We start from the raw sequence: 18,539 nt of genomic DNA on the forward strand, positions 1-18,539 counted from the left end.
TGAAGTTTTGAGTCATAGTCATATTGATCAAATGCAGTGTTTGCTAACTAAATAAGAAGAGCTAGAGAGACAGCCACAAGGACACCCAAACTGAAAGAGTTTTTGGATCCCATGGAATCTGGTTTTGTATCGTGACCATTGCGGATGTATTTTCTGTCAGAAAAGGGTTGGGGGAATAATCCAAGTTTTGTCAAGCGGACAAAATCCCATTCAATGGTGGTTTCAGTTTTGTAACACCAAAAAATCCAGCCCATAGTTTTGTTCTCATACCTGTCTAACTGGATTTCAATAAATTTTCGCGTGTCCACCTTATGCTTTTTGGTCCAAGTATCCCAATTGTTAATATCAGCACATTTTCCGTAAGCCGTATTGTTTACCGGTGGATTGTCGTAGGGAGCCGTGCCTTCCCATCTCGTTCCATAGCCTATGCTATTAAGGAATGGGGTACAGTCTGTCAATGCTGCACTCCACTCACCAACCACTGCAGGATGGTACTCCATTTCTTTATTAATATCCAGAGCATAATTGGCGATGTTTGAAATGTGCTCCTCAATGGTCAGGTTTAGCTGTGATGGGGTAAAAACCTCGTAGTGGTGGTGATCAATCAATATATTGTAATTGCTTAAACGAGAAGACGAGTTGCCGCGAGTGTTAAGGAAATGGTTCCAGTAACCAAGGCCTTGAAATGCATCGTGCAAAACAATTGTATTGTTTGTATCCTGATAAAGTCTTGCATCATAATAGGATTTTTTGTAAAAGTCTTTGAGTTTATCCATTGACAATTTACCACCGAGAGGTTCGTTCAATACCTCAATTCCTAGTATAGTGTCACCGTACTTTTCACTGAATTCTTTGCTACCATATTTGGTGTATATCTTTTGAAGTACACGCGAAGTCAAGTCAATATTTTCTTGTTTGTCTTGCCAGGTAGGAGTATTATTAAGAAATAAACCTGAATTGTCAAATCCATTCTGTGAGCCCGGAGCTCCATGCAAGTCCACCCACACTTTTAAGTCGTACTTGTGGGCCCAATCAATGGCCCGATCCAAGTATTCCTGGGCGCCCATAACGTATGGATCACCTTTCAATTTCTCAAACGCCCAGTAACCAATCGGAATACGGATCATGTTGAAGCCATAATTCTTAATGTCACGAAAGTCACTCTCATTATACCATGAGGACCAGTGCTGTGTCAAAATATCATGGGCTTCATCTCCCAAGTATTTGCAAAGGTGATATTCATCGATAATTTTGTGGTCTGTAGTCCCATTCACCTTGGCGAAAATAGACGGAGTGATGTATGGTTCAAGAACAAGCCATCCACCTAAGGTTATTCCCTTAAATTGAAAGTTGTTGGATGTGAATGAGTTCTTGTAAGGGAAGGAGTCTGAACTATTGGCGAAAGTGGTCGAATTGTATGCACTAGTATTGAAATCACGCCGCAAGCCAAAGACTTGGGGGACCAATAAGAATATTCCGAAAAGTGCCGTTAGCCACAGAGACATAGGATTATATGTTTTATGGATAAAAAAGGTAGTGAGGGAAAATAGCGGACTTATATGGACAAGGTGTGTTTACACAGCGCGTAGGGACAACATACACGAGTATAAGGTTATAGATAGACTTAAGGAATTAACATCGCAAAAAAAAAAAAAAAGCAAAGGAGAAAGGGAAGATCTGAATACATGAGCAATTGAGACCCTATCAAATGATACATTGTAACCATAACTCGAATATGTAAATCAACATCAGGCATCAAGATTCAAGTACTGGCAAGCCGGCGCCTTCTATTAGTAAAATCGTATACATCATCAATTAATCCAAATCAACTTCGGAAGGCTTGGTTTCCTCACCCATGGCAGCGGCAGCAGCACCTGCAGCAGAAGCGGCTCCGCTGACACCAGCAGCACCGCCAATGATGTTAGTGATAGTAGCTGGAGGCTGGATGGCAATCATCATAACCAATAACTCGTAAACATCTTCTGGAACAGTCTTTTGGTAGATACCCATGATATCGGTAGGGTTAGGGTAGACAGCCAAAGCTTTATAGAAGCGCAAAGCAGCTTCGATCTTGGTGGAAGGGTTGTTAGCCAATTGCTCACCGGAAGCAACTTGCTCCATGAAAAACTCTTCTTTCTTGGTCAAGTCGGTTGGGATAGGGTTCTGGGCCAAATCCTCCAACAAAGCAGTCTTAACAGCAAGCATTTTGGATTTTCTGGATTCTTCTTGAGCCTTGGCCTGTTCCTTTTCTTGGTGAACTCTTCTCTTTCTCAATTGCTTTCTGAACTCTGGAGAGTTTCTTCTATTGTAATCGAAGTAAATGGCATATCCAAGCACACCTGCGGCAGCGATGGAGGCAAAAGTCAACGTTCTGTTCATCGTGATTTTGTTTGAGGAAGAGTGGGATGGAGAAGTTGTACTTGAGAAGTTGAAAATTTTCTGGCAATAGCATGTTCGTGCGATCACCAGAATATGATCACTGGGAACGTCGTTGGCCAAATTCAATGATATAAATGATGGAAACTATGTTTATCTACATGACTGTACTATTTGAGATGTGCTTCTCCTTTTGTCTTTGAAACAAAGGAAGTTGTCTCTCCAAACTTCTCTTGGTGCGCGCGTCATCTTCCCCTGTTGATAGCAATATGCTAGTGGACGATATAAAGGTACAACAATATGAACTATCAACGTAAATGAAGACAAGCAACTTCTCTCATGTATGTGATGCTATCAACATCATTGTACGTCATTTATTTAGTTTGCCTATATCACTAGTGCACTACAGTATTATGAGCACACTTGAGTTTGCATCTATCTCCTCAATATACGCACACAATCGAAATATTACAGAAGCATTACCAGGAAAAAAAGACAAAAAAGAAAAAAAAAAAGGCCAAACAAACACAAATCTTGGAATTCTGACTTATCGGTTGGATCCTTCACTATTACACAGAGAATAATAAAGCTAATCGATTCTGGTACTTGGAACCCCGAAGCCTGTATCAGAGGTACGGGTGTCCTACACGGGGAAGCTTTTTTTTCCCACTAAGGTGATTGGCCTACACCGTCTCACTTTGTTCAGTAAACGTTAGTGGGAATTCTTGTTCACAATGGCTGAAGTCGAAAAGAAAACGTACCCCGACTCCACGCACAAGTGGCCTACCCCGTTGGTCAACTTGGCCAATGCTAGCGCATACCCTAAATGGGAACCTGTTGACACCAAGAAGAAGACGCTTCAAGTTTTCAAATTTTCATTCTACTCTACCGTTGGTGCCTACGCCTGGTTGTACCTATGGAAAAGAACCACCTTCAAAATTGGATTGCCCTTGTCTGTTGCTGGGTTTGCAACCGTTGCTGTTGGTGTGAGAGGCTCGCTCGCTAACTTGAGAGAGAAAAACGATGGATGGAACACCTTTTGGGCTGTTGCTGCAGGTAACTTGGCGTGCTTGACTATCGGATTCAAGAACATGCCTCCAAAGCACAAGGTTTTGGCTGGTATTTCCGGAGCAGCCATCACAGCTTTTATCGATCATGCTTTCTGGGCGCAATCTCCCAGCTTTGCTGGTAGAGACATTAGATTTGCCGAGGCAAACACCGGAGATGAGTTACCACAACAACAGTTCTGGGACGTCTGGAAGAGAAGACCTTTGTCGCAAACAGTGGAGGCTTTGGGCGAAGGTAGAGGTATCTTCAAGCAGTAGTTTGCATATTCATATCTTGACATCTATATACATTATTTAAGAGAACTATTGTAGCACAGTTCAGGCTATATCAGCAGGCCTTGTACGGGTACTCAAAGTCGTTACTTTTCAACTTCCACAACTTCTTTTTCCTTTTGTTCACAACATGCTCAGCAAACATTTCATCACAATACTTTTTCTTCCATTTGCGAATAAATGATGGGTCCCATAGCTCGCTCGCTATTCCCAAATCTTTACAGCATCTCATCAATGCATTGCTTCTACAACCTTCCAACGCTGTAGTGAGTTTCTCTTCTCCTCCAAAATAGTCTTGCTCACCTCTTGCCACCGAAACTAGCCTGCCTTGACAAATCAAAGCATACTCCCTGCTTACTTGTTTAGGAGTGATGAATGTTTCAGTTCTTGGAGCCAACCCCCAACCACCAGGTCCAAATGCTCTATTCAAAATACGCCGGTACTTGATCTCCGGCAAATAGAGAAGCCCATCAGGCTTGATCTCTATATCCTCGTTAGCCAAAGGTGCCAACAAAATGTCGGTCACTTCTTTGGAGAAGGAAGCTTGACCGAGACCATGGAAAGAATCAGACCAATCAATCCCTTCCTTCTGAGAAATAACGGGGGCGTCGTGGAAAGATACTCGCTCTTGCGCCGTGGGGACAGATGCTTTCTCCACGAAAGACGTTGCGTCTTCTTCCGTAGATTCTGCAGCCGGTTTCTTCAAAGGCGCCACACGGCGGACCATAGTGAATGCCCGAACAGACTGCACTCGCAATGGTGCCCTTTTAAGTACCAGAAACATTTCAAGGGAACGGTGTAGATGTTTAAGTTACTCCAGAAGAGATTCTGTAGATGCAGGTTACAATCACAAAGGAGTGTGAGGCAAAGAGCGATATAATGTTTACAATATCCATGGTTACTGTAAATAGTTTGTAATCAGCCACAGCTGAAATAATAGGTTATTACCTACTCGTTTGAGTATTGAATTCATGCTTTTCGGTTTAGCATTTTGTTGCATGTTTTGTGTGGTTTCTTTCTCAGCCTATGTGAAGTTAGTTCGGCTGAATTAGCGCACCACCAAACAAAAATAGAAAAAACTTGGCTACTTTAGTGCGTGTTCTGCATCTACAAAGCTCCTACGTAATACTCCCTTAGTTCCCATAGCAAGTAGGAAAGCAGCCAAAAATTCCGTGAAAGTGTCTTCGGGCAGTAAGTAGGATGGCGTTTCCATTATCTTTGTAAAAAACCAACTTTTCTGTCTTCTCGAACTGCGTTATACTTACCTTATCACACCAAGAAACACGCTCTGGGCTTGGTATGTACTGTATACAGGTTTCCTTTAAGGCACTGCCATGTCCAGTGTTTTTTTTTCCTCAACTTTGTTCTGCCATCTACTGCTGTGCAAGCAAATCCTAAAGGAAAACTTTTCACTTCGCTTCTTGAGTGTTGACACTTATCGGCCTTCTGGAACTCTCCTTGTCCCTTGTATCACACATTTTTGTTTGAACTACCTTGCAAATCAAATTCTGAGCCTACATCCGCAACTTGGCCACATCCGTTTCTATTGGGATCAATCTAGAGTATTGTTCGAAAAAGCATACGAAAAATGCAGATCACAGTTTTATGGACGTTTTTGCTGTTCATATCATTAGCTTTAGCTGATGTATCCATTTCTAATCCTTCAACAGGACAAACTTTTGATGGCTCGGATGGAACCGCTACCGTCAGCGTGAAGTGGATCGATGACGGAAACGATCAGGTGCCTTTGAAGGACGTTGAAAAATATTCCATCGTTTTGTGTACGGGTCCAAACAACAACATCAAGCCTGTTAAGAGTTACACAACCTCTTTATCTGGATCCGAAACGGGGTACGAACTTTCCATCAAAGCGTCTGACGTGCCTAATGGCGAATACTTTGTCCAGGTGTTTGCAAAAGTCAAAAATGGCTACACCATTCATTACACGAACAGGTTCAAGTTGACAGGTATGTCCGGATCAGCAGGTAGCTTCACATTCCCAGGAAGCTTGTTCAGTGTAACGGGTGACAAGCCAACTCCGCAGATTGATGTTTCCAGTTCTTCTCAGACGATTAACTCCGCTTCTTTCACTGTTCCTTACACTTTGCAAACTGGCACATGGAGATTTGCTCCTATGCAGCTCCAGCCAGGTACCACAGTTACACACACTGCTTATTCTACAAGACACCCTTCCTCGGCCTATACTCCATTCACGAGCATTAGTCCTTCTCCTAATGTCTACTCTACCATCACACCGGGATGGAGTTATTCTGTTGTTTCTAAAATCAACTCTGCTCCTGTTGCTCCATATCCTACTTATTACTATCCCGCATCCTCTAGAGTGTCTCAAGCAAGCTTGAGCTCGGCAAGAAGAAGAAGATGGCTTGATTAGATGAGCACAGGTGTGTCTTTAGGTCGCAAGTTTGTAGCGAAAAAATTGGGAAATTTTGTGATATGAATGTAGTTTTATGTCTTTGTAACTTGTGGTGTAGCTTAATTAGTGTTGATATGGTATGGATAACCAGAACTAGCTTTCAAATTTCCTACGCCAGTGTCCTCAATTGGTATCTGCACTCCTTGTTACCACTACTGTAAAGAATGCCTGGTGAGTTGTCTAAGGAAAAAGCATGATGCGACCAAGCCCTAGTCACAATATTATGTATTATTCTCTAGTGACATTCTTAATTCATTTGTATTTTCGGTTCATAGGCTTGGGACTAGCAAATTCTTTGCTGACACTGGCCATTGGTCACATGCAGTCGCTGATCCAGACGTGTCGCTAATTTGCGAGTAAACAACCAGAAAAGTTATAGTTTCGTCCAAGAGAAGGATCTATATCAGTTGTTTGCCATGTCAATTCCAGATTATAACACATCGTCCGCGGCATTGAGGAAACGTAAGACCACGAAAAAGCTGATCAACTTTTCGATCATGATCGTTGGTGAAAGTGGCTCTGGCCGGTCCACCTTGATCAACTCTTTGTGTGGCGGAAACTCTATCGTGCCTACTTCCCTGACTGCTACCCAGGACCCATATACCAGGAAACTCACTTTAAGACACGAGAATGTCGAGTTGGAAGACAATGAGGGACATAAAATTTCTTTGAATATCATCGACACACCTAACTTCGCTAATGGGTTGAATTGCGACGACGATTTCCGAGTCGTTGTTGATTTCATCAGACACCAGTATGATGAAGTATTGTTAGAAGAGAGCAGGGTGAAGAGAAATCCTCGATTCAAAGATGGCCGTATTCACGTTTTGATGTACATGATTAATGCCACAGGCCACGGACTTTCAGAAATAGATGTCAAATTCTTGAAGCACATCAGCGGGCTTGTAAATGTCATTCCTATCATTGCAAAGGCGGATGCTTTGACCCCTGAAGAAATGAAGTTGAACAAAGAATTAATTTTGGAAGACTTGAACAATTATGGCATAAACTACTACAAGTTCAACGAATATGAATATGAACAAGATTACATCGATGACGAGATCGTTGCTTACAACAAGTATTTGAACCTGTTAATCCCGTTTGCCGTTATTGGAGCAAACACGTACAGAGAGACCAACGATGAGGAGGATTTATTAAAGTTGAGAGTATTGAATCCAGCACATTCAAAGCCGATTAATATCGAGTTACCCGAATTCAACGACTTTACAATTTTGAAGAATGTGCTTCTAATTACCCACTTGAATGAATTTAAGGACCTTACTCATGATGTGATCTATGAAAATTACAGAACTGAGGCTTTGTCTGGTAAGCAGTTCCAATATAACACTGAGGAGAAAGACTACACTACTTCAAACGATGCGCCAGGATCAGACTACCTAGCGAAAGAGGAGCAGATTAAATTGGAAGAAGAGAGATTGAGAAAATTTGAAGAAAGGGTGCACCAAGACTTGGTGAACAAGAGAAAGGAACTTTTGGAAAGAGAGAGCGAATTGAAAGAAATCGAAAAGAGATTGCTTGCTGAAGGTTTGAAGATGGATGAAGATGGAGAATTGGTGAAAGTCGAAGAGTAAGTAGTTTAGGAAAAGTAGTATGAGTTGTTAAATATAACTACAGTCATTTTTTGTGTTTAGTTGTACTCTTCAAGAAGCTATTGTAAGACTGAAAAAAGGATCAGGCCGCTTGATACTTGGCGATAATTTCATTGAAGTTATCATTCTTCGCCTTCAAATCCTTCAACAAATGATGTTCCGGGTTGCTCTGATATAATTGTTTCAACAATGCACCCACATTATCACCATCTTTGGTCAAGTAGTCAAATGCAATTTGGTTGGCAATGTAGTCAGCTTGTTGTGGTCCTTCGTAACCCAAAGTCGCAATTTGGTCAGCCAACTCCTGCGCTTCAGGATAATGTTTCATTTGTAAAGTCAACGCAAACAAAACACTCAAGATGTGGAATTTACCTTGAGGATCATTTTCAAACTCAGTGGATAATAATTCATAGTAGAAATAGTAGGAGTTACTTATGTTGTCTGAGCCACCTTGGATGGATAACATCCAACTTTCCAAAACCTGGTAGATGATGCTGTCTCTTGAGCTAGGTGGGAATTTTTGAAAACTTTGATAGAGTTTCTTGGCTTCGGTATAGTTCTCTTGAATCAAATACAATTGGATCAACACTAAGTATGGTTCCAACTCGTGGAGGTTGTTGGGGTTCTGGTTATTGAAGTTAACCAATAATGAAATGGCCAGATCGTAATCACCGTGGAATTTAACCATGTAAAAAGCGGTCAAAACAGCCTGCAATTCGAATTTGGCTTCCTTGACATCATCAAAGTATGTTGACTCGTCGGTGCCAAAGGTTTTCAAGTCGTTCCACAGTTGCAAAGCATTAAATATTTCATCATTACCCGGGAAAAGAAATCTCCCTTCCTCAATCATCAGGGATGCATCTTCGCCCAAAGAGACGGCGGATCTAATTTTGAATTCCAAGACTTTCAACTTTGTTTCGTCCGAAAACAGGTCCAAGCTGTATGAGAGAATCTTTCTGTGTTGGTTCGTGAAAAACTCATTTCTAATGGTGTACAACTCACCAGAGTCACTGAAAACGTTCATGATCTTTGTATAGTAGTTTGATTTAGACCAAGTGTCCTGTTGTTTGTGGTTTGGAAATCTCAAGTGGTGTATGGGTGCAGTACCCACTCATTTACATTTCGTATATTTGTTTCTAAAAGTCAGACTATGTAATTCCCAATTCACCGATTGTTAGGTTGTATGATGGTAAGAGCAAAGTGGAGGCACTAGAATAGTCACCAAGACTCTTTTTCTGTGGGGAGTACTTTGCTATTCTCAAATACAATGGAATCTCCGCATCAGGCGCAAGAAGCTCCATTGATTTTCTCACCAAATCACCAAGGTCTGTGTTGTTCTCTATGAGTTGCGTGATATTGAGACTGCCAATGTTTTTGCCTCTGTATCTCTCTATATCATTGATCAAAACAGATATATCTGAGTAGTCCTCCAATAATCGAGAAGGCATATCCGAATCGTCTGGAAAAGAAGGTTCATTCCAATAAACAACACCTGCGTTCACTGAAAATATTTCCGGTGGTTTAAGCTTTCCAATAGGCTCTCCTCGTAACAATGATATGTCTGTTTCTGCAATCGATGCATATCCCCATCTTGAAACACCGGAGAGAAAAAAACCGAGAAGAATGCCTTGAAAAGCATATGCCGTTCTCCCTCTTGTAGCACACCCTGGAATAAACATGAGACCAAAAATGTAGTGATGTATGCGTAAAGTTAGTCCGGGAATGTTGGCAATTAAAATCAAACTCATGAACATAACGCCATAAACCAGGATCAACTTCCAGAAACGGCCCAGAAGCCATACATAGTAGGCTTGCGCTATGATACAGAAAACCAAAACAAGAGCAACTATCAGAACCGTAAGAAGAGCACCTGGTTGGACTTGTAAATCGTGCCACGTAAGCCTATCAACTGGAAGACGATCGAACGTTACATTATTGAGGACGCCAAGCCAGAAGAAAGGGTACCAAAGAATCAATCTTGTAACCGTGGAATAGTTGGAGGAGTTTTCTCCCCGAGGACCACGCTCCTCGTCCTCTGATATGCGAAGCTTCACATAGTCATGCAACGACCCAAAGGTCTGCTTCACACTCACGACCCAAAGAAAGTGAAGGACAAATGCTGTAGGAAGAAATCTCTCAAGACCGACGGATATGAGCTGAAAGAAGGTTTCTTTGTCGTGAGGGTCCACTAGGACAGGAGGGTCGGTGGCAAAAGCAATTGTCCAATAACCCACTATTGACATTATCCAAAAGAAGGTAACACCGGAACCAAAGAACACTATGGGCATCCCCATAAAAATATTGAGTAAAAGAATTGGAAATCTTGGATCATAGCACTGAGTAACTTTAGCTGAAAGCCCTTTAAAGAAGAAAGAGTACGGAAAAAAAGTATCAAACTTGATGGAGTCAGAAACTCCATAATGACCTTTAGTATCTTTGAAATACGTCTGGGCGCCACTGGAATATGAAATTCGAGCACATCCACCAAAGAAAGGTGACACTATCCCCGAATGCACAGCTGCACCACAAGGAAACGAATCAGCACGATATGGATGGGACAACCTTTCTTCATTACCCGCAGTTTCTCCTCCACCCACAAAATAGCCTCTATACTTAACCACTTGGTCTCCAATTGCCCTCAGGGAATATAACCAGCTACCCCTATCACAGAGAGCTGGGCACCTTATAAAAATATCTTCCTTTGTGTCAAGTGAAGGACAATTTTCAGCATTTAGTCCGCACGCTGCATTTTTTCCTTTCCAAAACATATCAGATTGTTCACAAGTGAGCGATATAACTTCAGTGTCCATACCAGAAACCTCTGGAGGTTGTGAAAGATATGGAAGTTGGATCCGAGTCCATATTGATAGCCAAATCAATAGATAAATGCCCAATATTATCCTTCTTGCACCGGCAGTAGTTTTCTGTCTGAATACGAGCGGTAGAGATTCCAACCACAGTAAACATCCAATAGGTTGTGGAGGATTATCAACAGGGTGAATTGGACCTTCCCAAGCCACAATGAAAAACCTCTTGATCTTCTCCTTGCGCAGAGCTGTACTCTGCCATCGTGGAGACGTCAGCGTTCCAAGAGAACTTTGAGCATCTGCATCCATGTTCTCTAACCCATCGTGCGGAGCATCGAGTAGAGAATCTTGAGTCGAGTGAGACCTCCGCTTCATGAGAGAACCCCCGAGTTCTGATAGCTCGATCAGATCCGTCATATTTCCCCGGATAGATCCAATACGTACTGTGCGGACGGAATTACGCGCTCGCGGACATAACTTAGAATAGACAAAATCCATCGTGCATACTTCCGGCACTTTGCATACTCACATCCGTTATCACATCAGAACGGATATCTGCCAGTATGAATAGAAGTTAAACCAGGAGAACAGCAAATGTAGATCGAGTTAGACTATCGCCTCAGTAAAATCTTAGGTGACATCTTATTTTGGAACCTTATGTTCTGTCATTATGCACCTGGAAGTTAGGTTGCACAACCTAACAGTAAGAGAAGACTTCTTGTCTCTGGAACTACGAGGTCATTTATCAAAGCCGAATTAACCTTTCTTTTATCCTTTTCATCAAACCGTTTAAAGAGTCCAAATTATTCGAGGTGATCTCCTTTAGCCTACTCGTCAGATCACCCATCTAATTAAATTTACTGTATGTGCAGATCGAAGGTATTAGGGTATGACCAGATGAAGGGTCATGACATTATATACTGTTTCCACAGCTTACCACTTAGTTGGTCCAAAGAAGGCACCCTCAGCAAGGGTCCACGAGTTAGTCATAATATTGGTGTCAAGAGTGCCGTTAACAACATTGTTGCCCCACCAGCTTGGGAAGTCAGTAGTTGTCAATTGCAAAGCCAAGAAAATGATCAATGTAGAATAGGCCAAACCAATATCTAAACCGGCGGAAAGGGAGTAGTTGTACTTGAAGTACCAGTGAGTCCATCTCTTTTTGATGAAAACACTGAAGAGCATACCAACAACACAGTAAGTGGAGTAGTTGTATGGCGTGGCAGGTGGAATGTAACCGGTACCAGAGAAGAAAACAGGCCAGTTCAACCATCTAATCTTAGAGTTTGGCCACTTCTTCAATATCAACCAGTTGACAACAGGCAAGAAACCCAAAAGGAAGAAGAAAAGAATCTTGTGGTAGACAGCACCGTCACCGAAAACTCTTTCTGGGCCAATAACACCCCAGATGATAGAAGCATTGAAAAAGACTCTACCGTTTGGACAACTGTAGTGGTTCTTTTGGTGTTGGTCACACAAGTTGTCAATAGCACCATAAGCCCATCTCAAAACACCCATTTGCACAAGGGATCCCCAAATGGTAGCGAGCATTTGAACCCAGAACATAAGACGTGGGGAAACCTTCATGTAGTGACCCAATTTCATGTCTTGGGAGAAAGTAACAGCCTGACTGTTGGTGATGTAACCAAAAGTCTTGAAGAACATCATACACAATGGCTTACCTGGAACCATGTAACCAATAATGAACTCGGTAACAACGTTCAAACCAACTGCAATATTTGTGAGCGAATAGATAACACCAACAGGTAACAAGAAAACAATGGCAATCAAAAGAGCAACAAACAAAGACCAAACAGGCATTTCAGTGTTCCAGCATCTGATGGTGACAATTGCAAGGGCGAGCGAGCAGAGGAAAGTAATTCCAAACCACCACTCAGGAATATTCTTGTAGTTTTGTCTCATCAAACGCAAGTGCACATCTGGCTTTTCCTTCTGTTTGATTTGGTTGATGATATCTTTTCCGTGGAACAAAGCTGTGTGAACTAAAGTTGCAATGATAGAAGCAAAAGACAAACCATAGGAAATAGCAAAAGTCGAAGAAATGAACAATGGCGAGTAGTTCTCGTAAGCCTTCTTGTCAAAACTCAAAGTGTCAACATTAACAATTTTCAGAACATTGTATGTCTGGCCGTATCTGTCATAAGATCCTGAACTGGAAAATGGCAAGTACTTGGAATACCAAGTGTTGGAGTAATAAACTGCTGGAACGATAATCCAAAAGATAAGAACAATCGACAGGAAGATAGTGAGGATAGTTGATGCGGGAGGAATCAAAGGAGAACCAATGTATCCAGCAATTTGGTTCCAATCAAGAGTAGTAGGCATCAAACCCATACCACTAGAAGCACCGAACACCTGGTTAACAGTAACGTTATTTGGTGCAATCCATGTTGGCCAAGCAAGGTAAGACAATGCAGTAAAGATGTAACCTGGGAAAAAGTACCAGATGAAGTTTCCAACAAAAATCAAACCAAAGAACGCAAGTCTGGAAATTTTCCAACCGTTAGCTTCGTGATTTGCGTTGATGTGAAGATTGGTCAAGAAAGTGGCCGTGACCAAGTTAGATGGCCAAATGGCAGAGGGAGAATCAACCAAAACTTTACGAGCCAAACCTGCCAAAGAGAAACCAATAACTTGGGTAGACAAAATAGCACAAATGCCAAAACCTACACCAAAGTCAGAGCTGTAGAATCTGTTTTGGGCCAAAAGGATATCCGTAGCGTAAGCAACACCACCACCAAAGGATGCAGAGCCCATGACAGTAATAAGAGTGTGTTCTTTCAAGTTGAAAGGCCCTGGGTTCAAAGGCAAACCGAAGATATCAACTTTTGGCATCCACCACTGCCAAGCCTTACCAATAGGATAGGCCAAAACAGAAGTGACGAAAGTGGTAATGGAGAAAGATGGAGAGTGCATGGAAAAAAGCATGTTCATACCACATCCAAGGGTAGTCAAAATGAAACCGATAACCCACATACGAATGGTACCCTGAGGCAAAGATGGGTCATCTGTAGAAGGAACAGAAGCTCTCACTTCGGGGTATGGAGAGTCATCCTCGACGGTGATAGCAGCATACTCATCATTCGAGATTTGGGCTGCAATAGTCTGGTCAACTGGATCATATTCTGCTGACTTGGACACGGAAAGAGCCAACTCGTCTGGGACATCACTTGATACAAGCTTTTCGTCCTGAACAGTACGCTCAGAACTGAGAATGTGCTTTATCTTCTCCATTGGCAAAAGTTTTGAGGCAAAGCTGTTCACAAAAAGTTGCGGGACAGAGCGATTAATATAGGTAGTTTTGAGGGCCAAACGATAGCTGTGTAGATAAAGCTTTACGCCCAATCGCAGACGAGCTCGCATGCCTATCAACGCGCGGATGCAAAAGAAATCGGAAGATGACGCGGATGGGCAAAAAAGCCATGGTCACATAACCCGACAGATAAGCAACCGCCGGATATCATTCATTAATACACGCGGAGCAGCCTGGATGTTGTCCGAGATTTAGAAGTTTACGTTTGTGTCGTCTTTTGAAGCTCAAATGCTGTGAAAAGCATTCCTCATCCTTTGCTGGTCTTCCTGGTCCGCATTTTCTTTCCCCCACTCATCACCGTACGCATGCACATGCGCGCGAAGAATTGGTGCCTCACATTCGTACGGCATCATGCGCTCTAAGATATGATCCCGTGCATTTGTACCACAGCAAGCACACTCGCAACCCCTGTTATCTGGTACTACTTGTAGGCATCCTCAGTTATTGCTTTTTTTTATCTTCCGTATCTTTACTAAAAAATTTCTGTCAGTTTCTAGCACTTCCCCCTCAGTATCATTTTTTTTGGAGGCTGAGACGATGCAAGCTGTATACAGACTGCGTCAATTTCATGCATGACAACTGTAAGCGATACCAAATGCCGTGCATGTGGCTCTATATGATCGCCTTACGACTCAAAGGCCGCGCGGCTTTGACTGATCGACCGTTTGAAATATGAAAACAGAACAACAATAGTAAAAAATAACAGAATAAAATATGCGAAAAAAAAAATAATGCAAAAAAAAAAAAATCAAAAAAAAAAATAGAAGGGAGATATGGGGCACATTCTTTCTCACTGTGCATGCCCCTGATTGTGCTTCTTATCTTGTTTTATCCCCTGTCATGGTTATCAATATCGTGAGATTTGATCTCAGCGTGGCATGATTTAACAAGGGAGGGAACCGTATGTATCTATTTTTCCCGTTTGTAAAAGGAAAGGGAAATTTTGTTCGGCTTCCTAAAACGTCCGCATGGCTTGGCGGTGTGGACAGAAGCCAAGGCATCGTTTGGCGTTGCCTGGCGCGACATCTTATCTCCGCTACAGAGGTGTTGTGGGGCTCCGTTTGTCAAAATATTATATTACCCAAGAAGAAAAACTAAGTAGATGGACGAAAGTCCTTGTAATGTACACCAGGAAACCAATTTACCGTTCAACCAGAGCACATAGCACATGCTTCTGGGTTGTCGATAGCACAAGCAATCACCTTGGAACTGAAGATATCAGCTTCCGAAGGTTCGTCGGCACTGCTTTTCGCAGAATCTTCCTTGTCTTCAATCTTCAACTCCGCAACAGAGTTCTCCAATGACGATGGGAGTGTCGAGACTCCGCTCAACTCCGAGGTAGCGCTGATATTGGGCGAAGCAGAGCTACTTCTTGTGCCACTTTTAATGACATACTTCCTTTGGTTCAACTTTTCCAAAGAAGCAATCGTCTTACCTGCAGCAGAAGCAGAGTTTTGGTCAACAGTAAACTGGATCGCAGCAGCAGCAGCTTGCGTTCTCAAGTAGTACATACCCGTCTTCAATCCCTTCTTCCATCCGTAAAAGTGCATGGAAGTCAACTTACCCATAGTAGGTTCTCTGATGTGGATGTTCAACGACTGTGACTGATCAATAAACGCAGCTCTGTCGGCAGCCATGTCAATTATATGCTTCTGAGAGATTTCCCACACGGTTTTATACAAACGCTTGATTTCATCTGGGACATTTGGTAAAGACTGAATGGATCCGTTGTTGGCAATGATGTTGTTCTTCATATTGTCATTCCAAATACCTAAGTCAACTAAGTCCTTCAACATGTGTGGGTTAACAATCTGGAACTCGCCGGCAAGCACTCTTCTGGAGTAAATGTTGGATGTGTAAGGTTCAAAGCATTCGTTGTTACCCAAGATTTGAGAAGTAGAGGCTGTTGGCATCGGAGCAACAAGCAAAGAATTTCTGAGACCGTGTTTGGCCAAATTTTGCTTCAAAGTATCCCAGTCCCACAACTCGGATGGCTTTCTGTCCCACAAGTCGTACTGCAACAATCCCTTTGACGCAGGAGAACCTTCATATGTCTCATATGGACCTTCCTCCTGAGCAAGCTCGATAGATGCTTCCACAGCAGCATGATAAATGGTCTCGAATATCTGAATGTTCAACTCTTTAGCTTCCTGGGAGTCGAATGGCAATCTCAAGGACATGAATGCATCAGCAAGACCTTGAACTCCAAGAGCAATAGGTCTGTTTCTCATATTGGATCTTCTGGCTTCCTCAACAGGGTAGAAATTTCTGTCAATAATTCTGTTCAAGTTTCTAGTAACAACCTTGGTCACCTCGTGCAACTTATCAAAGTTGTACCAGGAACTAGATGCATCTTTCTCAACGAATGAAGGCAAAGCAATGGAGGCCAAGTTACAGACAGCAACTTCTTCTGGAGAAGAGTACTCGACAATCTCACAACACAAGTTAGATGATTTGATAATACCCAAGTTCTTTTGGTTAGTTTTCTTGTTACAAGCATCCTTGTACAACATGAATGGAGTTCCAGTCTCAGTTTGCGCTTCCAAGATAGAGTACCAAAGCTTTTGAGCCTTGACGGTGGATCTTCCACGGCCTTCTCTCTCATACTTTTCGTACAAAGCTTCAAACTCATCGCCGTAGACATCAGCCAAACCAGGAGCTTCATTTGGAGAAAACAAAGTCCAGTCACCATTTTGTTCAACTCTCTTCATGAACAAGTCAGGGATCCAAAGGGCAGGGAATAAGTCTCTGGCTCTAATCTCTTCCTTACCGTGGTTCTTTCTAATGTCGATGAAGTCGAAAATGTCAGCATGCCAAGGCTCCAAGTAAATCGCAAAAGCGCCTGGCCTCTTGTTGCCACCTTGGTCGACATAACGTGCTGTGTTGTTGAAAACACGCACCATTGGAATGATACCATTAGAAGTACCGTTAGTACCTGCAATGTAAGCACCAGTACTTCTGATGTTGTGGATGTGCAAACCAATACCACCAGCACTCTTGGAAATTAAAGCGCATGTCTTTAATGTGTCGTAAATACCGTCGATGGAGTCATCCTTCATGGCAACAAGGAAACAAGACGACATTTGGGGGCTTGGGGTACCTGCATTGAACAAGGTTGGAGAACCGTGAGTAAAGTATCTCTGGGACATCAAATTGTACGTTTCGATCACACGTTCAATGTCATTCCCGTGAATACCAACCGCAACTCTCATGATCAAATGCTGTGGTCTTTCAGCAACCTTCCCGTTGACTCTGAGCAAGTATGATCTTTCCAAAGTCTTGAAACCGAAGTAGTTGTAGTTGAAATCTCTGTCATAGACGATGGCAGAGTTCAACTCGTCAGCGTTTTCACAGATGATCTTGTATGTTTCTTCTGAAATCATTGGTGAGTGCAAGTCAGTCTTTGGGTTGATGTACTCGTATAAAATCTTTGCAACTTGCGAAAACTGTTTCGTAGTCTGTTTGTGCAAGTTGGAAACGGCGATTCTTGCTGCCAAGATCGCGTAATCTGGATGAATGGTTGTCATGTACGCAGCAGTCTCTGCAGCCAAGTTGTCCAACTCAATGGTGGTGACACCATGATAAACTCCAGAAATAACTCTTTGGGTAACAGCAACAGCATCAACATGATCAGAATCAAGCCCGTAGCATAACCTCTGGATTCTAGCTGTGATTTTGTCGAAGCGCACAGGCTCCTTGTGGCCATCTCTCTTGATGACGAACATTTTAAAAAAAGAGAAAAAGTTGGACCTGATGAAATAGAGGAAGTAAAAAAAAGTGCGAGAGCGTCGAATATATAGTGGATACGCGTGCAAATCAAGGGAAAAAAAAAAGCGAGAGAATCAAAACAAACGGCATACGACGCGCATGGAAATGAAATCCAACACGCAGAATAAGTACACCTACTCTCTATATACAAATTCTGTGTTCACATATATATCCGGTGGGGCTGGAGATACTTCTGCCACTCTATTATTTACCAGCTTTCATGAAAGCTCCAGTCTCTCAGCATATTACACTAAGACGTGTCAGAGGATGGCGATTTATATACAGGAGTATGCGTTACACGCACACGCGTCTTAGTAATCAGCGGACACGTTCAGCCCTAAAGACGCACTTCTCAAGTCATTATGTGGTTGATTTCAAAGCTGTTCAACCTAAATCAATACAACATTGTAGAAATTATATATGTGAACTGCTTAATTTTTACTGAATCCTAAAGCTGCTGGTGTCGAAACATTCTCCTCTTGATTTGCTTATCAATATGCACTGTTGCTAAGAGATTCTTTGTACTTCTCGCATGTAGGCTGAAACAGGCAGATGGCCGAACCGGAATCTGCAAAAGGTAAATAATCAAAGTGCATACACAATATTGCGAATTCGGGAAAGCCTTTCTATTTCCCATTGACTTGCTCTTACCTTACATCTTCGTTCACAAAAAGTAAATGCATCTGAAATCATGGACTCCTTACCAGATATTATGAGTGGTGTACGGGTTTGATACCTCCGACTCGGAAACCGTGTTACCGATGGTCCTTTCTACGGTTTGGCTACGATTGCGTTTTACAGTTATTTTTATTGCGATTGAATATGCATTGGCAAGTTACTTAGCTTCGTCTTTAGTGAAGTCGCTGAAAG

General features: G+C 42.3%; 10 protein-coding genes across 10 annotated transcripts; 3 read left to right on the top strand and 7 right to left on the bottom strand. All coding sequences in view use genetic code 12, as the record gives it.

Moving 5' to 3' along the window:
* Window positions 1-47: 47 nt before the first annotated feature.
* FOB63_001779 (glycoside hydrolase family 5 protein) lies at window positions 48-1,505 on the bottom strand (the record flags this gene model as incomplete). The annotated part of the gene is made up of 1 exon (XM_002618097.2): window positions 48-1,505. One exon carries the CDS (start codon window positions 1,503-1,505, stop codon window positions 48-50), a length of 1,458 nt encoding a protein of 485 aa, XP_002618143.2.
* A 310-nt stretch (window positions 1,506-1,815) lies between these two features.
* On the bottom strand, window positions 1,816-2,379 carry TOM20 (Tom20p; the record flags this gene model as incomplete). The annotated part of the gene is made up of 1 exon (XM_002618096.2): window positions 1,816-2,379. The coding sequence occupies one exon, from the start codon at window positions 2,377-2,379 to the stop codon at window positions 1,816-1,818; it is 564 nt and encodes a 187-aa protein (XP_002618142.1).
* A 731-nt stretch (window positions 2,380-3,110) lies between these two features.
* On the top strand, window positions 3,111-3,701 carry FOB63_001781 (uncharacterized protein; the record flags this gene model as incomplete). The annotated part of the gene is made up of 1 exon (XM_002618095.2): window positions 3,111-3,701. One exon carries the CDS (start codon window positions 3,111-3,113, stop codon window positions 3,699-3,701), a length of 591 nt encoding a protein of 196 aa, XP_002618141.1.
* A 70-nt stretch (window positions 3,702-3,771) lies between these two features.
* Window positions 3,772-4,500, bottom strand: MGM101 (Mgm101p; the record flags this gene model as incomplete). Its single annotated transcript, XM_002618094.2, has 1 exon — window positions 3,772-4,500. The coding sequence occupies one exon, from the start codon at window positions 4,498-4,500 to the stop codon at window positions 3,772-3,774; it is 729 nt and encodes a 242-aa protein (XP_002618140.1).
* Window positions 4,501-5,304: 804 nt separating this feature from the next.
* Window positions 5,305-6,108, top strand: KRE9 (Kre9p; the record flags this gene model as incomplete). Its single annotated transcript, XM_002618093.2, has 1 exon — window positions 5,305-6,108. One exon carries the CDS (start codon window positions 5,305-5,307, stop codon window positions 6,106-6,108), a length of 804 nt encoding a protein of 267 aa, XP_002618139.1.
* Window positions 6,109-6,566: 458 nt separating this feature from the next.
* On the top strand, window positions 6,567-7,742 carry CDC11 (septin; the record flags this gene model as incomplete). Its single annotated transcript, XM_002618092.2, has 1 exon — window positions 6,567-7,742. One exon carries the CDS (start codon window positions 6,567-6,569, stop codon window positions 7,740-7,742), a length of 1,176 nt encoding a protein of 391 aa, XP_002618138.1.
* A 100-nt stretch (window positions 7,743-7,842) lies between these two features.
* On the bottom strand, window positions 7,843-8,784 carry FOB63_001785 (coatomer subunit epsilon; the record flags this gene model as incomplete). The annotated part of the gene is made up of 1 exon (XM_002618091.2): window positions 7,843-8,784. One exon carries the CDS (start codon window positions 8,782-8,784, stop codon window positions 7,843-7,845), a length of 942 nt encoding a protein of 313 aa, XP_002618137.2.
* A 124-nt stretch (window positions 8,785-8,908) lies between these two features.
* Window positions 8,909-11,065, bottom strand: FOB63_001786 (uncharacterized protein; the record flags this gene model as incomplete). Its single annotated transcript, XM_002618090.2, has 1 exon — window positions 8,909-11,065. The coding sequence occupies one exon, from the start codon at window positions 11,063-11,065 to the stop codon at window positions 8,909-8,911; it is 2,157 nt and encodes a 718-aa protein (XP_002618136.2).
* A 435-nt stretch (window positions 11,066-11,500) lies between these two features.
* Window positions 11,501-14,012, bottom strand: OPT1 (oligopeptide transporter; the record flags this gene model as incomplete). The annotated part of the gene is made up of 2 exons (XM_066102190.1): window positions 11,501-13,844; window positions 13,942-14,012. 2 exons carry the CDS (start codon window positions 14,010-14,012, stop codon window positions 11,501-11,503), a joined length of 2,415 nt encoding a protein of 804 aa, XP_065958487.1.
* A 1,037-nt stretch (window positions 14,013-15,049) lies between these two features.
* Window positions 15,050-17,626, bottom strand: RNR1 (ribonucleotide-diphosphate reductase subunit; the record flags this gene model as incomplete). The annotated part of the gene is made up of 1 exon (XM_002618088.2): window positions 15,050-17,626. One exon carries the CDS (start codon window positions 17,624-17,626, stop codon window positions 15,050-15,052), a length of 2,577 nt encoding a protein of 858 aa, XP_002618134.1.
* Between the last annotated feature and the right edge of the window lie 913 nt (window positions 17,627-18,539).

The sequence above is a fragment of the Clavispora lusitaniae genome (assembly GCF_014636115.1).
Source record: "Clavispora lusitaniae strain FDAARGOS_655 chromosome Unknown tig00000038_pilon, whole genome shotgun sequence".
NCBI classification, from domain to species: Eukaryota; Fungi; Ascomycota; class Pichiomycetes; order Serinales; family Metschnikowiaceae; genus Clavispora; species Clavispora lusitaniae.